The 22,265-nt window shown below is 44.7% G+C and overlaps 1 protein-coding gene across 1 annotated transcript; it reads right to left on the bottom strand.

Moving 5' to 3' along the window:
* Nucleotides 1-6,747: 6,747 nt before the first annotated feature.
* LOC109691830 (aldo-keto reductase family 1 member B1) lies at nucleotides 6,748-21,125 on the bottom strand. The gene is made up of 10 exons (XM_020172044.2): nucleotides 20,965-21,125; nucleotides 15,708-15,875; nucleotides 14,803-14,919; nucleotides 13,760-13,837; nucleotides 13,343-13,465; nucleotides 12,734-12,840; nucleotides 12,339-12,420; nucleotides 11,680-11,763; nucleotides 9,225-9,307; nucleotides 6,748-7,164 (listed from the first exon to the last, which is right to left on the bottom strand). Exons 1-10 carry the CDS (start codon nucleotides 21,028-21,030, stop codon nucleotides 7,122-7,124), a joined length of 951 nt encoding a protein of 316 aa, XP_020027633.1. The 5' UTR covers nucleotides 21,031-21,125; the 3' UTR covers nucleotides 6,748-7,121.
* Nucleotides 21,126-22,265: the final 1,140 nt, after the last annotated feature.

Genomic DNA, 22,265 nt, shown 5'->3' with positions numbered 1-22,265 from the left:
AGATACATATATAATTTTCTTTTTTGGCAGTGCTGGGGTTGAGCTCAGGGCCTTGTGCATGTTAGCCAAGCACTCTGCTCTGCGAGTCATGCCTCCAGCCTGTGTGAGATTATTTTTAGAAGCTAATTCTATTCAAAAGATTTCCCATCCTTTTGCTCAATAACATGCAATTGGCCACTCAAATTTTTCTATACCGGGAATTAAGAAATCAGAAATAGTCAAATAATTAGCTTCAATGGGAGTTAGTAGGAAGATCACAGAATTAGGAGGTAGAACTATTGACTGGCTGTGAGATATTTGTCAAATCAGTGAGTTTTCTTGGTTTAAGTTCACCTGCAAAATGAGAATCATGACACATAAATCTTAAGAGGATTGTGGCAAAGATGAAACAGAGCTAGTAAAAATGCAGCACATATTTATTTTTTATTATGGAATACACTCGCACTCCAGGCTAAGAAATAAGTGGTATTTGATAGTAAGACTGTCTAACTCTCACCCTTGGATGTTAAAAAAAATCATTCTTTAATGTATAGTTTTATGACTATGATTGTATCCTTAAAAATGTTGTTCTGTTTGTCCATTTTCGAACTTTATATAAATGGAATTTTACTGTATAGTTTTTGCCTGTGACTAGCTTTTTTTTGGCCTAGTATTTTTGAGATTCATTCATGCAGAAGCATGTGCTGCAGTTTGCACAATGTGAGATTATGCCATGGTAAGTTTATATAGATACCTATATAGATGCCCTTTTCCAGGTTAAAGAGATTTTTCTCTTTTCCTTGTTTACCAAAAGTTTTTTTTAAATCATAAAGTGATGTTGAATTTTATCAAATATCTATTTGAATATATATAATTTGTTCACATGATGGATTGAATTGATTTAGTGGTAAATAAGCAGTACATTCTTGAGATAAAATCACATTGATCATTTTGTATACATTATTGAATGTGGTTAACTATATTTTGTTTAGGATGTTTGGATCTATGTTATTTGGTGAGATTGACCTGTAAGTTTTCTTCCTAGAAGTGTCCTAGTCTGATTTCTGTATCATGGACGTGCTGACTGCATAAAAGGAGTTAGAAAATATTCCCTCTTATTCTGCTTTCTGGAAGAGTTTGTGTAGGATTGGCATGGTTTGTACCTGGAATGTTATACACAATACTCCTATTATGACATTTTCTTTGTGGAAAGACTTTTTAGTAACTATTCAACTTCTTTAATGATTGGAAGATTAAGTTTTCCTCTTACTACTGCATTGGCTGTATTCCCCCAAATTTGATGGGTCATAGCTTTATCACTCTGTGTAGGTTTTCTACTTCATATTAAGAGGCAGGCTAACAGAATTAGATCATGAACTCAGGAGCTAGAAGGCCACATAGAAATCTCAGTTCCACCGTTTCCAGTTGTATGTCCTTGGGTTGGTGGTTTATACTGTGCAGGCTCCAGTCGTTTCCTCTGCAAATGGAGTAATAATAGTACCAATCCTAAAGGGTTTAGTGAAGATTAAAAAAACATATAAAATGTTAAATAGTGTTTGGGACATTAAATAACTAGTAAATGCCATCTATACTGTTTGCTCTTATTTTCTCTTCTTTAATCATTGGCTTGATTGTATATTAGTTTCAAAATTTCCGAAATGTTTTGAGAGTAGAGAGGAACACTTTCTAGTTATTTTTTTGTTATGACTGTTTTTTTTTTTGGTAGTATTGGGATTTGAACTCAGTGCTTTGAACTTGCTAGGCTTAAGCCACACCTCCAGCCCTTTTTCCTCTGGTCATTTTGGAAGTAAGGTCTTGCTTTTTGCCAGGCTGGCCTGGACCTCAATTCTATTTTATGCTTCCTGCTATAGCTGGAATGACAGGTGCAGGCCACCATGCCCATTCCCACCCCCTGCTCTGGTTGAGATGCTGGGCCTGGCCTGGAACTTCGATCCTTTTCCCTCCCCTGCCCCATCTCAGCCTCCTGAGGAGTGAGGATTAAGGAGTAAGCCACTGGTGCCTGGCTTTGTTATTGTTTTACAGTTTTGTGTAACTGTGACCAGAGCATATGATCCATATGATATCAATTTGTTGAAATTTGTTGAGGTCAGCATTGTGGCCTAGCATATCATGAATTTTCACAAATACCCCACATATGCTTAGAAATATTTGTTCTTCAAGAATAAGATTAGTAATGATTTCCTTCAGTTTTGTACCTGAGGTAGGAATTTTGTCTGCCTAATCTATGAAAGGTATAGGCATCCTTAAAGTAGATGAATAATATAGTATTCATCTAGTATCTTTCACTCAGAATGACTGTTTTATAAAGTTTTCTCTTATTTTAGAATTTACAGAAAAATTATATAGAGACTTCCCATATGCCTCACACCCACTTTTCTGTTATTAACATCTGACACTACTATGGTACATTTGGCATATCTAGTGAACCAATATTGATGAACTCAAGTCCATGCTTTATTCAGTTTGCCTTAGTTTTAACTTGATTTTCCCCACTCCAGGCTCTCATCTACCTCACACTGAGTCATCATGTCTTCTTGGGCTACCCTTGGTTATGACAGTTCTCAGATTTTCCTTGTTTTTGACAACCAGTTTTAAGGAGGTCCGGCTATATATTTTGCGGAGTATTACTCTATTGCTATTTGATATTTTTTTCATGATTAGACTAGAGTTTTGGTTTGGGGGAGGATGATCAGCAGTTGAATGCTAATCTCATAACATCAGATCAAGAGTTCATCCTTGATCATCACTGTTGATGCTAAGCTTGCTCATCTTGCAATGAAGTTTCATACGTGTGTAAGTTAGCATACTTTTTATTTTAATGGAATGCCATAATAATATTATGACATAATGTAATGGAAAAGAATCCAGAGGCCTGAATTCTAGGCCTATTTCTACCATCAAATTGCTGTGAGCTTTGGTCAGCCACTTCTCTCTGATTCTGTTTTGGTTGTTCCTAATCTGAACATATAGTATTTTGAGATATCATGCTCATGTGACTTGTTGCTTCTGAAATACTTTCTAAACAAATGGTACTTCTCAAGCTACAAACTGTAGTAGTCAGCCTCCAGGTGTCCCCAGTAAATAGGGCTGGCTTGTTATATCATGGAAATGGCACTGTGTGACCTCCAAGCTTAGATAATGAGATCTTGTGGCTTCTTTTGTGCTGTCTGGGATCACTCACTCAGGGAGAGCCAGGGATCATGTCAGGAACACTCTGATAGCTTTGGGAAAAGGCACACAGAATGAAGAGCTGAGTGAGGCTTCCTTCCTAAGCCTAAAATTGAATTGCCTGTGATTAAGTGCACCATCTTGGAGTCAGATCTTCTGCCCCAGTCAAACCTATGGACAACAGCAGCTCCAGATGTCGAACAGTCCCTTGAGGGACCCTGATAAGAGAGCCGCTCAGTTAAGTCATACAGACTTCCCGAACACTAGCAACTGTGTGAAATAAATGTTGGAAACAAATGGAAAACCAAAGGGTTGCCCTCCAAAGTTTTGAAACTGTGTTCCAAGGCACTCGTTGTCAGGGGAGGATGTGGGAAGGAGTGCTGCTGGCATGGTGCTCAGATTCCCCCCCTACTTTAATCATAGCTGCTCTGCCTTTATCTGAGGCTTATATATTAAGGGTTTATACAAATTTCTTTTAAAGAATGGACTCTGTTGCCAAAAATAAATTTTAAAATACTAGCTTAGAAAAATATTGGACTAAATGATCTTTATAGTCCTTTCTGTTCCTCACATTCTATAATTCTACCTATTTGTATGAAACAAATTATTTTTATACATACATGGGCAGCATTTTCTTCAGGGCTCACTCCTTGTGCCATGAAATGCAGTCCTGGAGATGGGAAACAAAAGCTTATAGCATGCTGTTCACTGATAAGTTTATCAGGGCCTGCCCTTCCTGTTTGTGAGGTCAGGCAGACTCAGACTATGGGCAAAGTGCTATATCTGCAGAGGTAGGAATCCCTCTCTGGGCACAGCTCCACTTTCTGAACACAACCTGTAAGCTGTGAGGGGATGGGTAGGTTTCTTTCTGTTGCCAGCACATGGTTATAATGACTATATTAACCATATCAGAAATAATGAGTACTGTGTACAAGGCCTTGGGATGGGGGTTTTATTTTCATTATTTCATTTAGTCCTCATGAGTACTATAAGGTAAGTATTCTATAGATTGAGGAAACAAAGGCATTTAACCTATCATTTAATCATAGGTTAAATGATTCACAAGTCACAAATCAGAAGTAGTTTCAGTTGAAAGGCTAGTTACAGAATCCTTGGGCACCATTTGATAACTTACATAGGCAGAACTGAATAGCTACTTTTTGGGTCTGAAATATAGATTTCACACTAGGAGGTTTTAATAGTCACTAGAGGAAAAGCTCATTTATTACTGACAGTACTGAGAGTTTATTCTGGACCCAGGTGCTATTATAGATAGTATTCAGAACAGTGAGGAAAACCATGGCTACAGGGGGATGTCGGGCTGGAAGAGAACCTGGTCATTGCCTGCTTCCACTGTTTGCTAGGCAAACCCTTGGGTGGGAAGGGAAAGTTTCTGCTTGCACCCTGAAGGGCAAGGTCTCACCTCAGAACTGCTAGCAAATGCAAAGGGCAAGTTGGTATAAACTAGGGGTGGATCCTATCCACCTGTGTTCCCTGTAGGAAGACCTTCCTGGTTTAGACTTAACACTGACTGTGCTTCTCCTGGCCAAGCACCTTCTCAGGGGCCCCTAATAAGCACCATGACAGGTCCACATCAGCCACTCCCTTAGAGAACATGACATCGCAGAATTGTATCAACATGAAGGATAAAGCGCTGAGCAACTGTGCTTTTGAAGAGATTTTCCAGTGCAGGTCCTCCTTGGTCTACTTTTTGTTGGCCTCATTATCTTATTAACTATTGTGTACTCTGGTAGGAACATTGTTTGGCTGAAAGCCTGTTTCATAAATGCAGATTGTGTCCCCAGCTGTACATGGGCAAAACCCCTCAAAGATGGGGGCAGCACTGTCATCCTGTATGTTCCACTGACTTGTTCCCTGGGAGGATTCGGTGAGTCCACTGAAGTCCTGAGGCTGGCTGCAGCATGATGACCAGAAAGGTGTGGAGATTTTAATTCCTCAAAAGGAGGGAAAGTAGTCTTCATTAGCAAAGCAGCACCATCTTGACCTTTTATCTGCTCCTTGAGTGAATTGTTAGTGTGTTGAAGTTGGTCCCACTGAGCTCCACAGCTCATCTCTACACCCCATTTTCCAGCATCAACAAGCAGTGGGGGCCCCCACCTGAGCCCATCATTGAGCACCAAAACAACTGCTACTCAAGCTTCAAATTGCAAAGCCAGATGTGTTCTCCCCATTCTTTGCCCCATTACAGGCAATGCTCCTTCCAAGGGAAGTTTGTGCAAACTTGCCTCTTATCTTGTCTATGCTTTTGGGTTGAGCACAGACTTCTGCATTTTCTTGCTGTCTATCTGAAGCAGGGAATCTAGAAGTCAGGTTCTAGATTTAGAAGATTTAGAAGCTCTTTCCAGTGCTGGTGGTGTAGCTCAGTGGTTTGAGGGCTTTTGAAGCATTCATGAGGACCCGAGTTCTATTCTAGAACTGACAGAAAAACAAAAACAACTAAAAAACCCTCTCTTCCGGGTGATTGCCTATAAGTTTCTCCAAAGTATCTTTAGGCTAACTCTTAACTACCTGGGGGAATGGGACAGGGAATTAGTCAGCTGATTTGACATTTGTTACTAAGAGATGACTAACAGTTTGTAGTTTAACTTGGGATAAGAGACCTGATTACTCCAGAAGGGGAAACTGGGCTGTTGTGCTGGGCAGATGTCAGGACAGGGGCTCAGGTCAAAGGCTGCCAGATAGGGAGGGGCAGCTTGTGCTGTGGGGTTCTTTCACATAGCTTGACTCCAGCTGCTTGGGGGATTAGGGCTCTCCTTCATTCTCAGGTGGGTGAGGCCCAGCAACCACTGCTGCCCAACTATACCTTTGAGGACCTATTATAAACAACAACCTACAAAGCAGTTAATATGACTTGATCAGATGGATAATCATTCAATAAGCAAAGCCAGTTATAAAGCAATCTGACTTCATGAAGTTTCAGATTAATATTGTCTATCTCATCCCTTTCCTGATACTTTTCAATTTAATTGTGGATGAGGAAAAACTAGTAATAGAAATAAGCAATTGCATTAGGGTCTCAAAGCCTCTCCTCTGGTAACCTTATTTGGAGCATTCCTCTATATCGAACTGGATGTCAATTATTTATGGTCTTCTTCCCTCTCGCCTAGACAATAGGCCTCATGAAAGCAGTTTTTCTTATATATAGCTGCTTAGTAAATATCTAAGTAACTTGTGAAAGCAAAGGAAGCTTATGTCCTAGCTGGGCCTTAAAGTTGTGTGCAACCCTGGCTGCATATTGAGAGCAACCTGAAGAACGAATTAACTCTCAAAGTCCTTGGATACAATCCAGCGGGATCTGTTCAGTTTTCAGGGGCAAGGTCCAGGCATCCCTAGTGTTTTAAATTTTCCCAGGTGACACCAATGTGCAGCCAGGATGTGGCCTATTGCCATAAGTTAAGAGGTAAATCACTGGGTGAAGGGTCCCCAATAAAAGAAAAGAAGTGAAGTTCCCATTCTTGTTGCAGTTCACTGGCCTGCTCTATGACCATCTAGAAAATGAAGGCTGGTAGTGTGATAGGTGATTAACTGTTTCAAAAAACAAGAACAAAAGGAGCAACCTGAAGTTCACAAAAGCACTTTTTATTTTAGACAAAGAGAAGTCTGGCTGAAAGGATTACAGTTCAAAGCAGTCAAAACACAACTGTTAGTGGCACTATTTTGACTTTGTAGATTTTGCTTCTCTTTGGTTAGAAAGGGTACTCAGGTCATTCTTCCTCTAGCTGGGCCAGAAGAAAGGCAAAGAAAAGACTGGAAGAGACACCTAGTCTACTGATACTGTTATTCAAACTCTATATCAAGCTAACAAATCCTGGGTACCTAGTTTGCAGTTTGTTGTCCCCTGCCAAGGGCTACGGGTCACACATACTTGTAGGGACAAACAATGCAGGAAGAACAGGTCCAAGTCACCTGGGGAAGAGCAATCATCCATAGTTTCAAAACTCTGCATTGAAGGGATAATCCTTGTGGGCAGCACAGCTGTTAGGAAAGAAGAGAACAATTGGCTTTTCAAGGAGATTTTGACTGTAACAAATTACCAAAACAGAGAAATGGGTGTCTCACAGGCAGAGAGCCAGTTTTGAGCCTTCAAATCACATATCTGCAGATGGGGGCAGTGGCTCAGCCTCCAGTCTCCTCTGCCATGGACTGTCATCAAGCAGCACACAGACAACAGCCCTGTGTGCCCAGCACTGAGTCTACCTACAGGATGGTAGGACTAACTCCTGCCTCCTATGACTCAGTCATTGGCAAGACCATAAATTATCTTAGTATCCCAAACAACAAAAGGATAAAAAGAGCAAAGAATTAATGACACAACAGAAGCGTTAGCGGCTGTATGAGTCTGAATCACAAAGTAAGTGAAACAGTAGTTGCTCCTAGGACACAAGGCAAGGGCATCTCTGGTGTGAGTGGGAGTGAAGTGAGCCCAGCGCAGTGGCTGAGAATCTGCTGCAGGAAACATGGGGGAGGGCATGGGCATGTGGCCAAGGCACATAGTCTTTTTGGTGGAGCTAACGGCAAGAATACTGCAAAGACTGGCCAGAAAGGGTGTGGAGGCACAGGGGGAACTGGAGGCCTCTTATTGTGATACTCAAAACCATACATAAACTGCCCCCTGGCCTGCCTTTCTTTGCATACCTCAGAAATATGATGTCACCAGCAGGCAGCTCAGGGCAGCAGTATGTGTTGGCAAGTGGCTAGTTAGGAAACACTTCCCAGGAGACCTAAGAATGTTAGAGCCAGCCTTTTCCTCCCTGTGCCAACTCTCATTCATGTCCACTCAGCATTCACAGCGCACAGGACAATCAGGCAGCTGTTTCTAGACTAGCCCTGTAGGGTGGGAGGGGTGCATCTAGATATGAAGGGACCAATTAGAAAAGCACCATGGTTTGCCAGCTCTGGGAGTCTGAGGCACTAAGGCAGCAGTGGTAGGGGAAAGGGAAGACTGAGTGAACCTGACAGATTCTAAAAGAAGAATGGATACAACTGGCCATTGATTCATTTCTCTTTTGCCCAGTAGATCCAAAAATGATTTTCATGTTGAAAGGCTGAATGCCATTAACTTAAACAGGACTCCTGGGCTGCTCTGTTTGTGGTCTATTTAGAAGCAACACATTCCAGACATGATTGTGCCTGAATCACAGGCATTTAGTGTGAGAAATAGACATGGTAGCCATCTGCCTGAGACAGAGGCCACAGCCACCACAGTGAGAACTCTTGAGCTGCAGAGAGCACAGAGACTGAGAAGAGAAAGACGACAACCTACACTGAGTTGGGGATGTCCAAATTCTGCTTAGGGGAGGAAGTGCCAAAGGAGACAGAGTAGACAGGAATAAAAGCACTGAGAGGGCAGAGGCCTCATCTCCATTGCTAAATGACATAAAGTTGCTTCTTCAAAGTAGGATTTTAATCTTTGTCATTGAACTAGAAGGAAAGTCCGAATAACAACCACCCTCCCTCAAAAGAGCAAAATACATTATCATTGAGCTCCCATACAGTTTAAACCCCACTTCAGAAGAATGTAAAAAACCAAGGAAGATGCACCTCAAGGGGCCCTTGGTGACTCTGAGTGGCATTTTCAGAACGAGGCCTTTTAGGGTCAGAGATTGGACTGTCCTGAGCCCAGTGACAGGGTCTTCCTACTAATCCTCTGTATTAGGCTCACTAAGACAGATAACATGCAAATTATTCCAGAAAGATGGGGCAGGGCCACCTGGGATCACCTGGGATCAGAAAAGTCAGTAAGATTTGAAAATTAAATGCCCAAATATTCTGGTTCTTTCATGTTGGGCTGACAGTGCTCCTGGGAGGGAGAAGGAGCTATCAGAGCAGATCTCTTGGTGGCCGTTTCCTCTTTGACTGTGCAGTTCAACTGTACAGGTTGTGAATGTTCCTGCTGCATGGGAACGAGGAAACAAAGTAGTGTGCAAGAGCAAGAAGGGCTATGAAAAGAGGATGTGGCCACTAAAGTCTGCAGGGATTGCTCTTGTTCCACAGCAGTTTGTGATCTGGAAGTTGGTCATCACATAAGGACTCACCTCAGCAAGGCACAGACCCTCCAGTTCCTGTTATAGCTGAGTAAAGTGGCCATGTCCTCACTGCTCAGTGCAAAGTCAAAGACCTTAAACAAGCAAACAAAAACACAATAAGCTCTGTAATAAAAATCAGACAGAATAGTGTAGGACCTACATAAGATGGTTTCCACCACCTTGAGTGGGGTGGGCAGTAAGGTAAACAGAGCTTTGACAATAGTTCTTATGTTACTTTTCAACAAAAACATGTTTTAATTAGGTATGAAACAGTCCTTCCCTTCCAGAACTTCCAAGCAAAATAACAGTTTTCATTGCATTTCATTTCTTTTCATACGACTGAGCAGTTTTATTTCAATAAGCACCCAGAAAACATAGTAATGGCTAGGATGTACCTTTGGCTCCATTCACCATGAAACAAGAGGATAAAAGGTACCTCAATAGCGAGAATATAAGGAATAATTAATTCAATAACTGTGATACACTGTATTAGATGTGACACAAAGCCCTCAGAGGATCCTGGGACATCAGCAATTGATCTGGTCAGGGCACTGAAGTACATGGCCAGAGTTGGCCTAAGACGACACATACGGTTTTTGAGAGAGTAAGAAAGGTATATTTGAAGGAGAGACTCACTTCCCCAAAGGCAAGAGAATACATGGAAGCATTCAGTTTGCATGGAGGCCAAATGACACACAGGTGGGTGGTCAGGCCAGTCAACCAGCAGCAGCACTGGGTGGGAACCAAAGAGGCTGGGGTACAGAACCAAAGCCAAGGGAGTACTTTGGCTTCTGATGATCACAGAATGTGCAAAGCAAGAGTTTGCTACATACTCTGATTATAACCATGGGAAAATATGTAAAGAATACACAGTAAGATGCAAAAATAAAGTAACAAGGTTACTATCTTGAGATTAGTCATTTACACTTTTTTCTTTTCCAGTAACTTAAGAAAATGAAATATGAAGCTGGGTATGGTAGCATATGTCTTTTCACACTACTGAATTACTCAAGAGGTGGAGGCAGGAGGATCCCAAGTTCAAAGCCAGATGGGGCAAAGTTAATGAGACTTCATCTCAGAAACAAGATAAAAACCAAAGGGCTAGGGGCATGGCTCAAGTGGTACAGTGCTTGCCTAGCATGTATGAATCTGGGTTCAATTCCCAGTAAGAGAAAAAAAAAAAAAGAAATATGAAATTAAGGTAGAATATGCCTTTCCAATTTGGTATTGAATATTAAAACATCTACAGATAAGAGCACTGTCTCTCCTACTACATAAACTCCCATCCCTCCTTACCTGATGAGTGGCATGGTTGTGCCACAGGTCTGGCTAGTGGAACCAGGCAAAATTAGCTGCTTGCTGTGGAGCCAAGGGCCAACCTGAACCCAAACTGCTGCCTGCAGGGAACCACATGGGGCTGGCTGTTTAAGAGCCCATGGATGTGTCATGTTCTGAACCAGCCCTCAGGTGAGCATGGGAACACCTCAGGCAGAGCTGCTTTGCTCGGAGAGGAGAGAGGCTCACAGGCCACAGGCCAACAGGCAGCTCTTTCCCAGCTGGTCTTTTTAGCGGCACAAGAGATGGTGGGAGGGAGGGGATACCAGGCAGCCTGAGCTGTTCTCCAGGGCACTGTGAATGCTCACACTCCTGGCACTCTGATACAAGCCCAAGATCACACAGGCTCCTTGCAGGGCTAGTGAGTCAGCAAGTGGCCTGGGAGGGCCTTTGCAATCCGTGACTTATCGCCAACACAGTAATATTTCCTGAGGACTTACTATGTGAAGTGCTCTGTGTATCATCTAATTTAATCTCAATGACCCTCAAAATAGGTACTTGGGTACAGTTAAGTGACTTGTCCAAGGTCATACAGCTGGGAACTAATGGGGATCCAGCGCCAACCTAGGCAGCTTGCTCAAGAGTGACATTTTCTCAGTGCAAACACTTGGTGTCTTTGAGGAGCCTTGGACAAAGGTGTGTGTGGAGGTATGGCATGGTGCCTAAGGCACAAGGCTCAACCCCAGCACAGGAACTCTTCCAACAGGGAGTCACTCTCTAGATCCATGGTTTGCTTACTCTAACTTTTTATTTTTATTTTTTGGTGGGACTGGGGTTTAAACTTAGGGCTTCACACTTGCAAAGCAGGTGCTCTCTCTCTACTGCTTGAGCCACACCTTCAGTCCATTTTTCTCTGGTTATTTTGGAGATGCGGTCTTTCGAACTATTTGCCTGGGCTGGCCTTGAACTGTGACCATCCCGATCTCAGCCTCCCAAGTAGCTAGGGTTACCAGTGTGAGCCACTGGTAACTTCCTGAGGTCAGCTTGCTGGCCTTGAGGATAGGACGGTGGCAGGAAGGTGGGAGGTCCCACAGACAAGACTATACAGAACAGGATGCGAGGCCATGCAAAGAGACTCTCCTGCCCTAACTCCACTGAGGAAAACCAGGTCAACCAATAGAGATCTTACCTGAAAGTTTTCAGCAATGCGTGCTGGTGTCACAGACTTGGGGATTACCACCAAATTCCTCTGTATAGGGAACCGAATCAGCACCTGCAGGTCCAGAGAGGTGCCAAGTATGTACATGTGCCAGATACTCATATTTATCATCTCACTTAATCATACACACAATGGGAAAGAGACAAACATGCTAGAACTGCACAGCTGAGTAAAGAGAGCCTGAGACACATCCAGGTCAAACCCACTGACAGTCAGGGGTTACATTCACTCAAGATCTGACTGCAGAGTCCTGCTCTTTGTTAGCGTCTCTATGTGCATCTGGAGGTCACACTGAGGCTAGCCAATGCCTATGAACTCACATTACCCTGTGGGAGGGAGAGCACATTTCCTATGCAGGTGATAATTAAGAGTATTTCCTTCCGTGCAGAGATTAGCTTTCACATAAACTGAAATGCTGATCCTTGGGCAGTCTATATAGGCAGCAGGGACAGAGACAATTTTCTAAGACCACATGGCAAGTACCAATCTGTGCCCTTTTTACTACACTTTGCAGGACCCCCAAACCACACTTCTAGGGAGGGCTTAATGGCTCACTCTCCTGTCTCTCCTGGTTAGTAGGGACCACCAATTGTGCAGAGTTCTGCACAAGTGCCTGGAAACAGTTGTACCTGGGCTGTAGTTTTATTGTACTTGGCTGCAATGGCCATGATATTGGGATCCTCCAGGATGGAAGGGTCCTCAGGTTGGGCCCTAGAACAAAAAGATGGTTCAGGTCAACAATCATAATCATTACCATTCAAGGCAGCTGGTGACCCTGACCCTAACCCTTCCATCCACCCCTGGACAACCAGCCAGTCTCCAGGTCTGAAGCTGGATCAAGATCTGCTCTGGGCCTAGAGCAGGCATCCGGCTGCTAGAAAGGTCGACTTCCCTGGAAATCCAAAAGGCCTTGGGGGAAGGTCCGCAGATCAGCCCAGAAGCATTTTCTCTGATGTTCAATTTTTCTTTAGTTGGTTTCTTATATTCTCCAAGTGAAAGAGAATGTGACCCATGAAAAGCTTACCAGGGCCTGTCGGGAGAGCCGAGGGGACTGTAGGCAGTCACCACAATGCCTTTGGAATGGCAGTACTGGATCAACTTCTCCTGAGTTAGGTACGGGTGGCACTCGATCTGCAAATGCACATGAGGAATGACAGTGGCCCTGTGACACAAGTTGATGTGACACAGGCAAGATTTCTTCTGCTAAGTCCCTTCTCTCCCCAGGAAATGTCAATTTCCTAGGTAAGTCATAACAACTTTCTACATTTCCCAGCTAATGTCCTTGACATTAAGAACAATAATCTCATTATTGATGTTCCATGGCCATAGGCCCTAAAGTCTTTCTCTGGCCGTAGCCATTTATCAACTGGCACAGGCTGGAGGATCTTGCTAGCTGCATACTGCTCCTGTCAGACCCCACCTCAGTACCAGCCTGGCTTAAACCCTCTCCCCTAGATGTGCAAACTTCCACTCCCAGATGTAACCCCATCAGGATAAATCAGAACTCAGTACACTGCCCACACCCAGAAGCTACCTCCTGGCCACTGTCTGGGAGATGCGGATCAGAAATAAAAGCCAGGACCAGACAGCAAAACAGCATGCCATCAACACTAGCTTCCCCATGGTAGGTTACCTGGTTAACTGCTGGCTTGTATTTTAAGCCAGGTTTGTTTAAGAGTTTCTCAATCTGGAGGTGGTTAAAGTTGGAAATGCCAATTGTTTTCACCAGCCCTTCATCTACCAGCTCTTCCATGGCCTAAAGAGAAAAGAGGGTCTCTTTGGTGCTGAAGGGCAAGGATCAGAAATCTCTAACTAGGCAGTTTAACAGGTCCTGTCCTCACTCTTCAATGCCAGCTCATTAGACCTTTCAGAAGCCAAGAGTCAAGAAGACAAAAGTCAGACTGGCTTTCATTAGACAACACAGGCAAACAGAGTGGCAGAATAACAAATGCAACGTAAGAGGTGGCAGAGCAAGTCACTCACACCCTGCTCACTTGCAAGAACAGGAAAGCAGCAATGAAGGACCAGGTCCCAGCAAAAACCATCTTACCGCCCAGGTGTCCATAAAATCCGTGTCGCTGGGAATCACGTTGCCTGATGCATCCAAGGGGAAAAATTCATTCCCATGCTGTCATTACAATTGAAAACAGATACAAAACAGTCAAAAACAGCCCTTCACTGACCTGTTAGGGAGCTCTGTCTAGAAAAAATTCTCCTCATCCACTATTGTTGACTTAAGACTAAGGGAGACAACAATGTGCACATCTATCAGCCAATATGAAAAGGAAACAGCAGATGATCCCTTATGGCCCAAGGTACTTCCTCTGTAAGAAGGCTGGAGCTAAGAGACCATCAGATGGAGATCTGTACGGCCCCAGTCAATGAGACTAATCCATCCATGGACCAGAGTGTGTGGACAGGGGAGGGACTCAAGTCTTGGCTGGCTCACCAGCCTATAGGACTGTGACCATAATCACTCTTGCCAGCTTATTAAAAAAAAAAAAAAAACCAATAAAAATCAAGTCCCCAGTGGACCACAGTGCACTGAAACAGTGCAGCTATAGGATAAAATCCAAATTCTTTCAACCTGGCTCACAAGTGGAAAACTGAGCCAGGGCTAGGAAGAAAAGATATAATGACCTTGAGTTCTGTTTGTGAAAGAACCAGGCTGTGAACTTATAATTATTCAAGATAGGGTATGTGTGTGGAATGTAGGTACAAACATGCACATATGGGAGGAATGTGTGTATGTGTACATGTGCCTGGAGGCAGGGTGGGGGCTTATTGCACCTTTGGCTGTGTGCAGTAGGGAAAACAGCAGCTATGTCCATTGCCAGTTTTAAATTATACAATGACCAAGTGAAAAGAACAGTGCTCCCCAAACTCCGACATATACATGTGAGTCACCTATGGTTCATAATCAGACAGGATTGTAACACTTAGGGTGATGCCATTGCTGTTGGTCCACAGGCCACACCCTGAACCACAGAGGCAGGGAAAGTCTACCACACACAATTTTCTAGTAAGAGAGGTCAAAACAGGATGGGTTGCATCTGAGCCACAGGGACATGGTCTGATCCTGGTTTCCCATACCTTGAAGCCTGTTGGCCAGTGAATGAGGTAGAGGTCCAAGTAGTCCAGCTTCAGGTCACTGAGTGTCTTCTGGCAGGCTCCCTTCACCAGGCTTTTGTCATGGAACGTGCACCAAAGCTGTAGCCAGCAAGAGCACATCTTATCACTGCCTTCCAAAGGCTGATTCCTCGCTGGGAGCTAGACAACTCCAATACAGAGGACTCATGCTCCTCTTCCCACCACCCAGCAGTTTCACTGCAATGCTTTGAGTGGTGAAGTGAGTTTCTGGTACACACTGTAGAGCCCAACTTTCCCAAAGAAGGTAGTATGGTCAAATCAAGGAAAGCTCACAAGGACCAAGCAGAAGGCACACTACAGAAGGGACAGGACAGCCAGTCAGTCCCACAAACTAAACATAAGTTTCAGGGCCATTTTCCTTCCTGGTTGGTCTATGAAGAGCCAGTGCACCCTCCAACTCACCCATAAAAATACAAACAATAAAAATCAAGTCCCTTTAGGGCCCAGTAGACCACAGTGCACTGAAACAGTGCACCAACATTGGTAGTTGGCCCTTTGTGTACCAACAACCTCCACCTCAAAAACAGTGGCCAGCAGTGGAGATCCAGTCTCCAGATGGGAGCCAAGTTTTGCCTATGAAGTGATTCCTTGAAAAGGGAAAGCCAACAAGCTCAGCCTCATCAGCACAGGTCTCTAACCCATGGATCTAGCCCCCTAGATAACTGTCCAATTTAGAGACATATGTGAGTAATCTATGGAGCCCTCTGTGGCCTGGAGTAACATGACCTGGAAGAACTGCCTGCTCAGTAATAACTGCCTTTGAAGTAAGAGTATGGCCTTAGCTCCTAAGCTGAGCCACTAATGGGTAAGTATCAATGGGAACCCATAGGCTTCCTGCACAGCGGTACCTTGCTGACAATGAAGAGGTCCGGGCGCTTCACAACCTGTTCCTTGATCTTCTCTTGGAGAGCCACCCCCACCTCCTTCTCATTCTGGTACACATGGGCGCAGTCAATGTGGCGGTACCCAAGGTCAATGGCTACCTTCACAGCCTCAGTCACTTGGCCTGGAGGAGACTGAAAGTAAAAGGAATATGTACAAGGTTAAAAACAAAAGAGGGAAAACAAAAACAAAACAAACAACCAATAAACCAAAAAGATGGAATTTGCATAAAGCCAAAGAAATGCAGTGGAAACCACTGGTTCTGGCTGAGGCTCCTGTTCCTGGAGGTTTGGCCAAGGCAGGCCAGGGTACATTTACAAAGTGTCATTCTACACTGTCAGCCCCCAGATAGGGGAACCAAGGTAAAATGTCAAATTACTTCACCTTAAGAGAATCTGACAGCCACTTAGCAGCAGCAAAGATCACTGTACAGATGTACTGAATCCTGGCACATGGTTATAATCCCAGCACTCCAGAGGTGGAGGGAGGATTATGAACAAGGTCAAGGCCAGCTTGGGTCAATTATTGAGACCTTATCTCAAAAAAGAAAACAAAGAAAGAAAAAGAAAAAAAGAAAAAGAAAAGCCTTGTATTTGACATCTGAGGTGATATGGGAAACCATTTCCTTCATAGTTCAAAACATTTTAAAAATAGCTGTACCATTTACCCATTTCCCATATGGTCCCTGAACTCTTTTTACCCTCTCCTTTCTACCTTCATATGTAATTCTAAATGTAATCACTGGTCTTTATGTAGTTCCGGGAGATGGTCTTAAGTCAAGAACACTAGTGACACTGATTCAAGGCCTGTGAGTCAATTTTCAATAACTGAGAGTGGGGTGTGAAGGCAGATAGAAATGAATGGGAAGGAGGGGAGGGGGAAAGTGTGGGAGAGGACAGAATAGGTATGGGAAGCCTGGCTGCTGAGGAGGGGTAGGCCCTGGGTAGCCTCAAGCTACACCAGCACCTAGACCGACTGCATGGACACCTGCCCAACTCAACACTCCTACTCAGATCAGAGATTTGAACAGGAAAAATGTGTGCAATCAACTGTGCTGTTCATAGAGCACATTCCTTGGGAGAGCTAGTGTAGAAACAAATGAAAAGAAAACTCCCCAGGGCCATCAGCAGCTGCTCCCATCTGTGTTTTGACAGAAGCTTTTGTGAACAGTCTGGGGCAAGAACACAGATCAACAGGTCTATGACCAGAGAATGTTAGCAGCTGAGCTCATTCCCCCCATAAACAGGAAGAACCTGTGTGATGGGGCAGCCATGCACCCCTCAGGGATGAGTTATCAGAAAGCCTTCAGACTATCTGGCAACCTTCTGTTTCCCTGGAGGACCAAAGAAGCTGCACTCCCTCCCTTTGTGGCTGAGGGAATGACAGAGGGAAGGAATCTCTCATTTCCAGAAGACAAGAATCCCCTACCACAGGCTGTTTATGGTGTTCAGGACACAGCCGTAGCTGATGTGGGCAGTGAGAGCAGAGCACAGCCCTGCACAAGGAAGAGAACAGGGGCTGGTGGGGTGTGGGAACCATCTGCCAGGCATGTGCTGAACTCTCTTCAGGCTGCATCTTATTGATTCCTCTGAGAGGCACTTCTGCTTGCCCATAATAGGCCTGCAAAGTACCTGCAGGTACTTTCGCCAGTTCCTAAACCTGGCCAGAGGGATAGACACATGGGCCAGGAGTGGCCAAGCCAAATAACATCTGCCATAGAGACTTAAGCAGGGGCAGGAACACCACTCAAGGCCATGAGATTCAGTCTTTGGACCTGGGCTGACCAGCCAAGAAAGCTCTTGCTCTGCTGGAGTCCCTTGCTGGGACAATGTGGGCCTTCAGCCACTAGAGAAAGTGGGGTTGAGAGAGATCTCCTCCTGGTGATATCATGTGTAACCCTGAGACCAGACACCTGAAGTCAGCACTATCATTTAGGAGGTCAATGAACACCCACCACAAACACATAGTTTTTTATTTGTTTTCTGCTTAAGTTGGTTTTTCCGTTTGTCAGAAACAGAGTTGAGACTAGATTGATAATCAAGGTTGCTAGATAATTGGCATAAAACTAAAGTCTGTGTAATATTTATAGAAGACCAAGACAGAAAAGGCTGCGAGAAGTGACAGAGACGCTGCTGCTTCTTGGACCCTTCCCCACACAGGGCTGTGTTAACACAGCTTTGTGTTAACAACACTTACTTTAACTATACTTGCTAAGTCCCCTGACAGAATAAGCTTCAGGGAAAATCTAGAGAATGGTTACATCATGATACCTTTCGTGTACTAACCACGGTCCACAAAAAGTGTTTGATGCAGAGAAACTAACCTCATTTAATTTCTATGTGTAAATTCATTTTTTTCAGCTTAATGTAAATAGCAATTCCAAATGATAAATGACTGACCCTGAAGAATGATCCTTTTATTGCCTTATTACACTAAAAACAATCAATCTGGCTGAAATTTTATACCAAAGCTCATAACTAGGTTTGGCAACAACACAAATAAAAGATTCCCTTCCTCCCGCTCAATCTGTCCTGATTCCTAAAATGCTGATGTATCCACTTGGTTGAGATTTGGAGGGACAAGGACAGGCCCTGCATGGGCAGGACTTATTTCAGTATTTTTTATCTTGAAGAAGGAGAAATGGAGGCCTGCAGAGAGACTGGGTTGGTGACCATTAACCGAGTCCTGTGCTAGCTCCAGTGTCCACAGTGCCTCTTCCTCCTCCCAGTGTCTGGAGCCATCATCCAAAGCTTGCTTGTTCCACTCTGGGGAAGTGTCAGGAAATCTTTCTAGGCTAGTTTCTTCTATTTCATGCATTCTGGAAGGGAGAGCTCTTACCCTCAAAGAGGTAAAAACTGAACTTAGGAAATAAAACTTACAGAAGGCTTGTGATGCTTTAAAGCGCTACAGGGCATAAACAAATCCAGAGCATTATCTATGATATTAAAATTTTATTTTAATGGGAGGTAATTAGGGAAAAAAATGTATCAGAAGGTTCTTGAGTGGAGGGAGGGGGAGCAATAATGGTAAAAAAAAAAAAAGAAAAAAAAGTGAACACAGTTGTACCTCTATGCCTAGGAGCGTTTCTGGTCTATGTGTGGAAGTCACACACTATCACCACGATTTTCAACTAGGCCAAAAACAGTATCATAAGTCATGGGACACTGGTCTGCACAAGAAACCAGCTGTGTCTTAAAGGAAACCTGGCCATTCAACACTATGGGCTAGCCTGCCAGGAAGAAACCCCATCCACTCCATTCTGAGTCTGGGCAAGAGGGTCTCCATCTATCTGAAATCCTCGTCCCTAAAGAGAGAAGGGAGCTTGAAGACCTGCAGTGGAACAGTGGACTAGAGACTAGCAGGGACCTGCTATCAATCTGAGTGGTAATAGCATGGCTTCTGGTGTGGAGGTGCACCTGTGCCGTCTCCTTCAGTTGTCACAATGATAAGCAACCAACCACACCTTTTATAACGCATCTGTGAAGGAATACATACACAGATGCAGCGGGAAAGTATTAAGGCATTAAAAAATGGTTTCAAAAAAGAAATCTACCCCAAACCCACACTTACACCATTGATTTCCCCTCTGTTCCTCCATGCAATTCTAGACCAGCCTCATTTCATCCCCAGAAATACAAGTGAACACTTTCACTACATAGCTGTCTCTAAAATTATTTTACTTCTTCATGTTAATCCATCATGTAACTTCTGAATACCTACCATCTGTCATGCGCTATGGGAAGTGAAAAAGCAGTAAGGAAGGCAGTCTCCTAGTTACCAGCCAGAATGATCTAACTGTACAGATTTTATGTGATTTTAAAAAAATACACAGCTCTTCAAGGTTCTTGCTTGCTCAAGAGATTAATCTGAAACCCTCTTACAAATTTTTACTCCTTATTTACCCTTGAGTAATGATCTTCAAATGCAGGATCATGAAATTATCTAATTTATGACCATAATTTTTAGAAAAATGTAATAGAATAAAAATATCAGAATGTGTTTCATACTGTAAGGTTAGGTATTATTTGTGAAACTGTCAGTGCAGGTTACATGCGTATGTCTACGTGCTGGATCACATACAGCTGTTCTCCTTATAGCCAGAAAGCATCTTTCACTTTAACCTAACAGATGGAATTTAATTTGGCGTATTTCAATTGCACCCTTGGTCACCACTGGACCAACGGGAGGAAACACAAATTGCATACTTTTGACCAAAAAAACTTTCTCAGAGAGGCAAATCTCTGACCCTTTTCTTATTCTCCTTATTCTAAATTTCAACTCCCAAGTTTTAGGGTAGAAAGAACTACCTGTTGTCCTATTTCAAACAACCTGCACTCAATCCTTGAGTTTTTTTTTTTCTTTCCTTGACTGTGCGTAATTAATTAACGTACAGGCCTACATTCAAGGTCGCTGTAAAGAAAAAACCCAGGTCCCAGGCATGGGATGATATACAATACCCTGAAGTTAACCTACAAATGGCTTAAAAACACTGGTTTTGCCGCAGCCTTCACAATACCACCTTTCTGTGTTCCCGGGTTTTTCAGACAATCGGGCTATCACTTGTTTTTTTTGCATGCTGTATTATCTTAACTCATGGGCGTTGAGATTTGGGGGAGGGGGAGCGCGCGGGGGACGCTGGCTCCCCGCGGGAAGGCTGCACCAGCTTCTCAACGAGTCTCGGCGCGTGCCTCGGGGAACCGGACGCAGACGGGTCGTGCGGATGCGCACCACCTAATTTAGTTGCGAGCGGGCTTGGTTCCCGAGAGGGCGCCGCAGAACCGAGCCGGGACGTTCGCACCCGAGGCTCTGGCACCACGGGTGTCGGAGGAGCGAGGATGGGGCCGCGCTGGGCATTTCGCTCTCCGTCCTCTCGGGGTCGGCTCGCGCTGTCCACCCGGCGGCGAGCGGCGGAGGTCCGCGTTCGCGGACTTACACCCCGGGCGGCTCCTCGGATTCCCAACGTCGCCCGCGGCGGCCTCCGACCTGCAGCACCCCGCCCCCAACCAAAACCCAGACAGCGGCCCGGCCCGCCTTGCTGCGCCGCCCCACGTCCGGGTCCCGGGCCCCGAAGGCCGCCCGAGCCCGAGCCCGCCGGCCCGGCCCGGAGCGGCTACTGTAGGCCTGGCATCCCCAGGCGCTCAGGGTCACTCCGGGGTCGTGCCGCGCCCAGGCCGCGAAGAGTCCGAAGTGAGCGGCGGGGACCGCGCCCCTCAGGGCACCTACCTTCCAGGTGCCCAGCCCGAGGATGGGCATCTTGACACCGTTGTTGAGCTCGAGGTGGCTGGCCATGACTCCCACGCCACCCAGACCCTAACCCACAGCCCTGCTGCGGTGGCGCTGGCGCGCACCTTTAAATAGCTCCGAGGGCCTGCAGAAAGGGCGCCCGCGATTGGTGCGCGGCTGCGAGAACGCGCCTTCTGATTGGTCGGCGCCGCCTTCCGGCGGTCGGTGGGGATGCTTCTCCCGCTAGGTCCCGGAGGCACGGGATTCTGCCCCGTGCCACTGCAGAAGTTTACTACGCAAGCCCCACGTGGCAGAAGAGCGGCCTGCGCGAGAAGACCCGCACGCCCTAACAAAAGTCAGAAATAAATATCCTGAAAGAAGCTTGGCTTCATGTAAGAGCCCAGAGGAATGCGTTTCTTTATTGTTCGATCCCGATAGGATGCCTTTCAGTACTTGTCAAACCTCCTACCCTGCATGTGAGTGAACCTTGGCTAGAGGTGTAAAGTGCACGTTCTCCAACCGTAATCCACTTGATCGCTGCCTCTCAAGTACCTAGGATGGTAGGATCGCTGCCTCTCAAGTACCTAGGATGATAGGATCGCTGCCTCTCAAGTACCTAGGATGATAGGCGTAGGCCATGGTCCCTAGCCTTCAAAGAAGTTTTTTGGGGGTTTTGTTTGTTTTTTAAATCAGAGAAAAGATTTGCAGTTGTTTTACAGAACGCCTTCCCCAAATTCGGAATTGCCCAGCCTGTTGGTAGCTTCCTAAAGAGATATTTACACTTACTTGAGGTGCCATTGGTGTCTGGATACAGCAAGTCTTATCACAAAAACCAGTGACTTTTGAGGTTAGGAAGCCCTGATAGACTTGATCCAGAATACACAGATGATTTTGGAAAGTAAGACTCTGTGTTCAAAACCTGTAAGACTGATTCCATCTGTCTTTGGAAAGTGAGACATTGAAGTGGCAAGTTCCAGTATAGTTACTGAGCCAAACTCTCTAGATGAAGAAAAGAGAATAGGCAGAAACCCACAGAACAAAAGTCAATGTCAATATTGTAGCTTCAATATTCCAACTCAAATTGGTAGCTGCATGTATTCCAACTCAGGTGGTGCTAAGTAGTAGTAAATTGACCAGTTCTATTTGGCAGGTAGTAAAACATCCCTAAGATAACCAAAGTAAAGTTGCTCCAAGAACCGTGAAGACAGTTTTGGTTATCCTTCCGATAGACTCTCTCCATGATGCTTCACCTTAACCAAACTACACTTGCTGCTCTATTACCTTCCACTCTTTCCTCTAAT

This window comes from Castor canadensis, chromosome 2 (genome assembly GCF_047511655.1).
Source record: "Castor canadensis chromosome 2, mCasCan1.hap1v2, whole genome shotgun sequence".
Lineage (NCBI taxonomy): Eukaryota > Metazoa > Chordata > Mammalia > Rodentia > Castoridae > Castor > Castor canadensis.
This window is presented reverse-complemented; position numbering and strand designations above follow the sequence as displayed.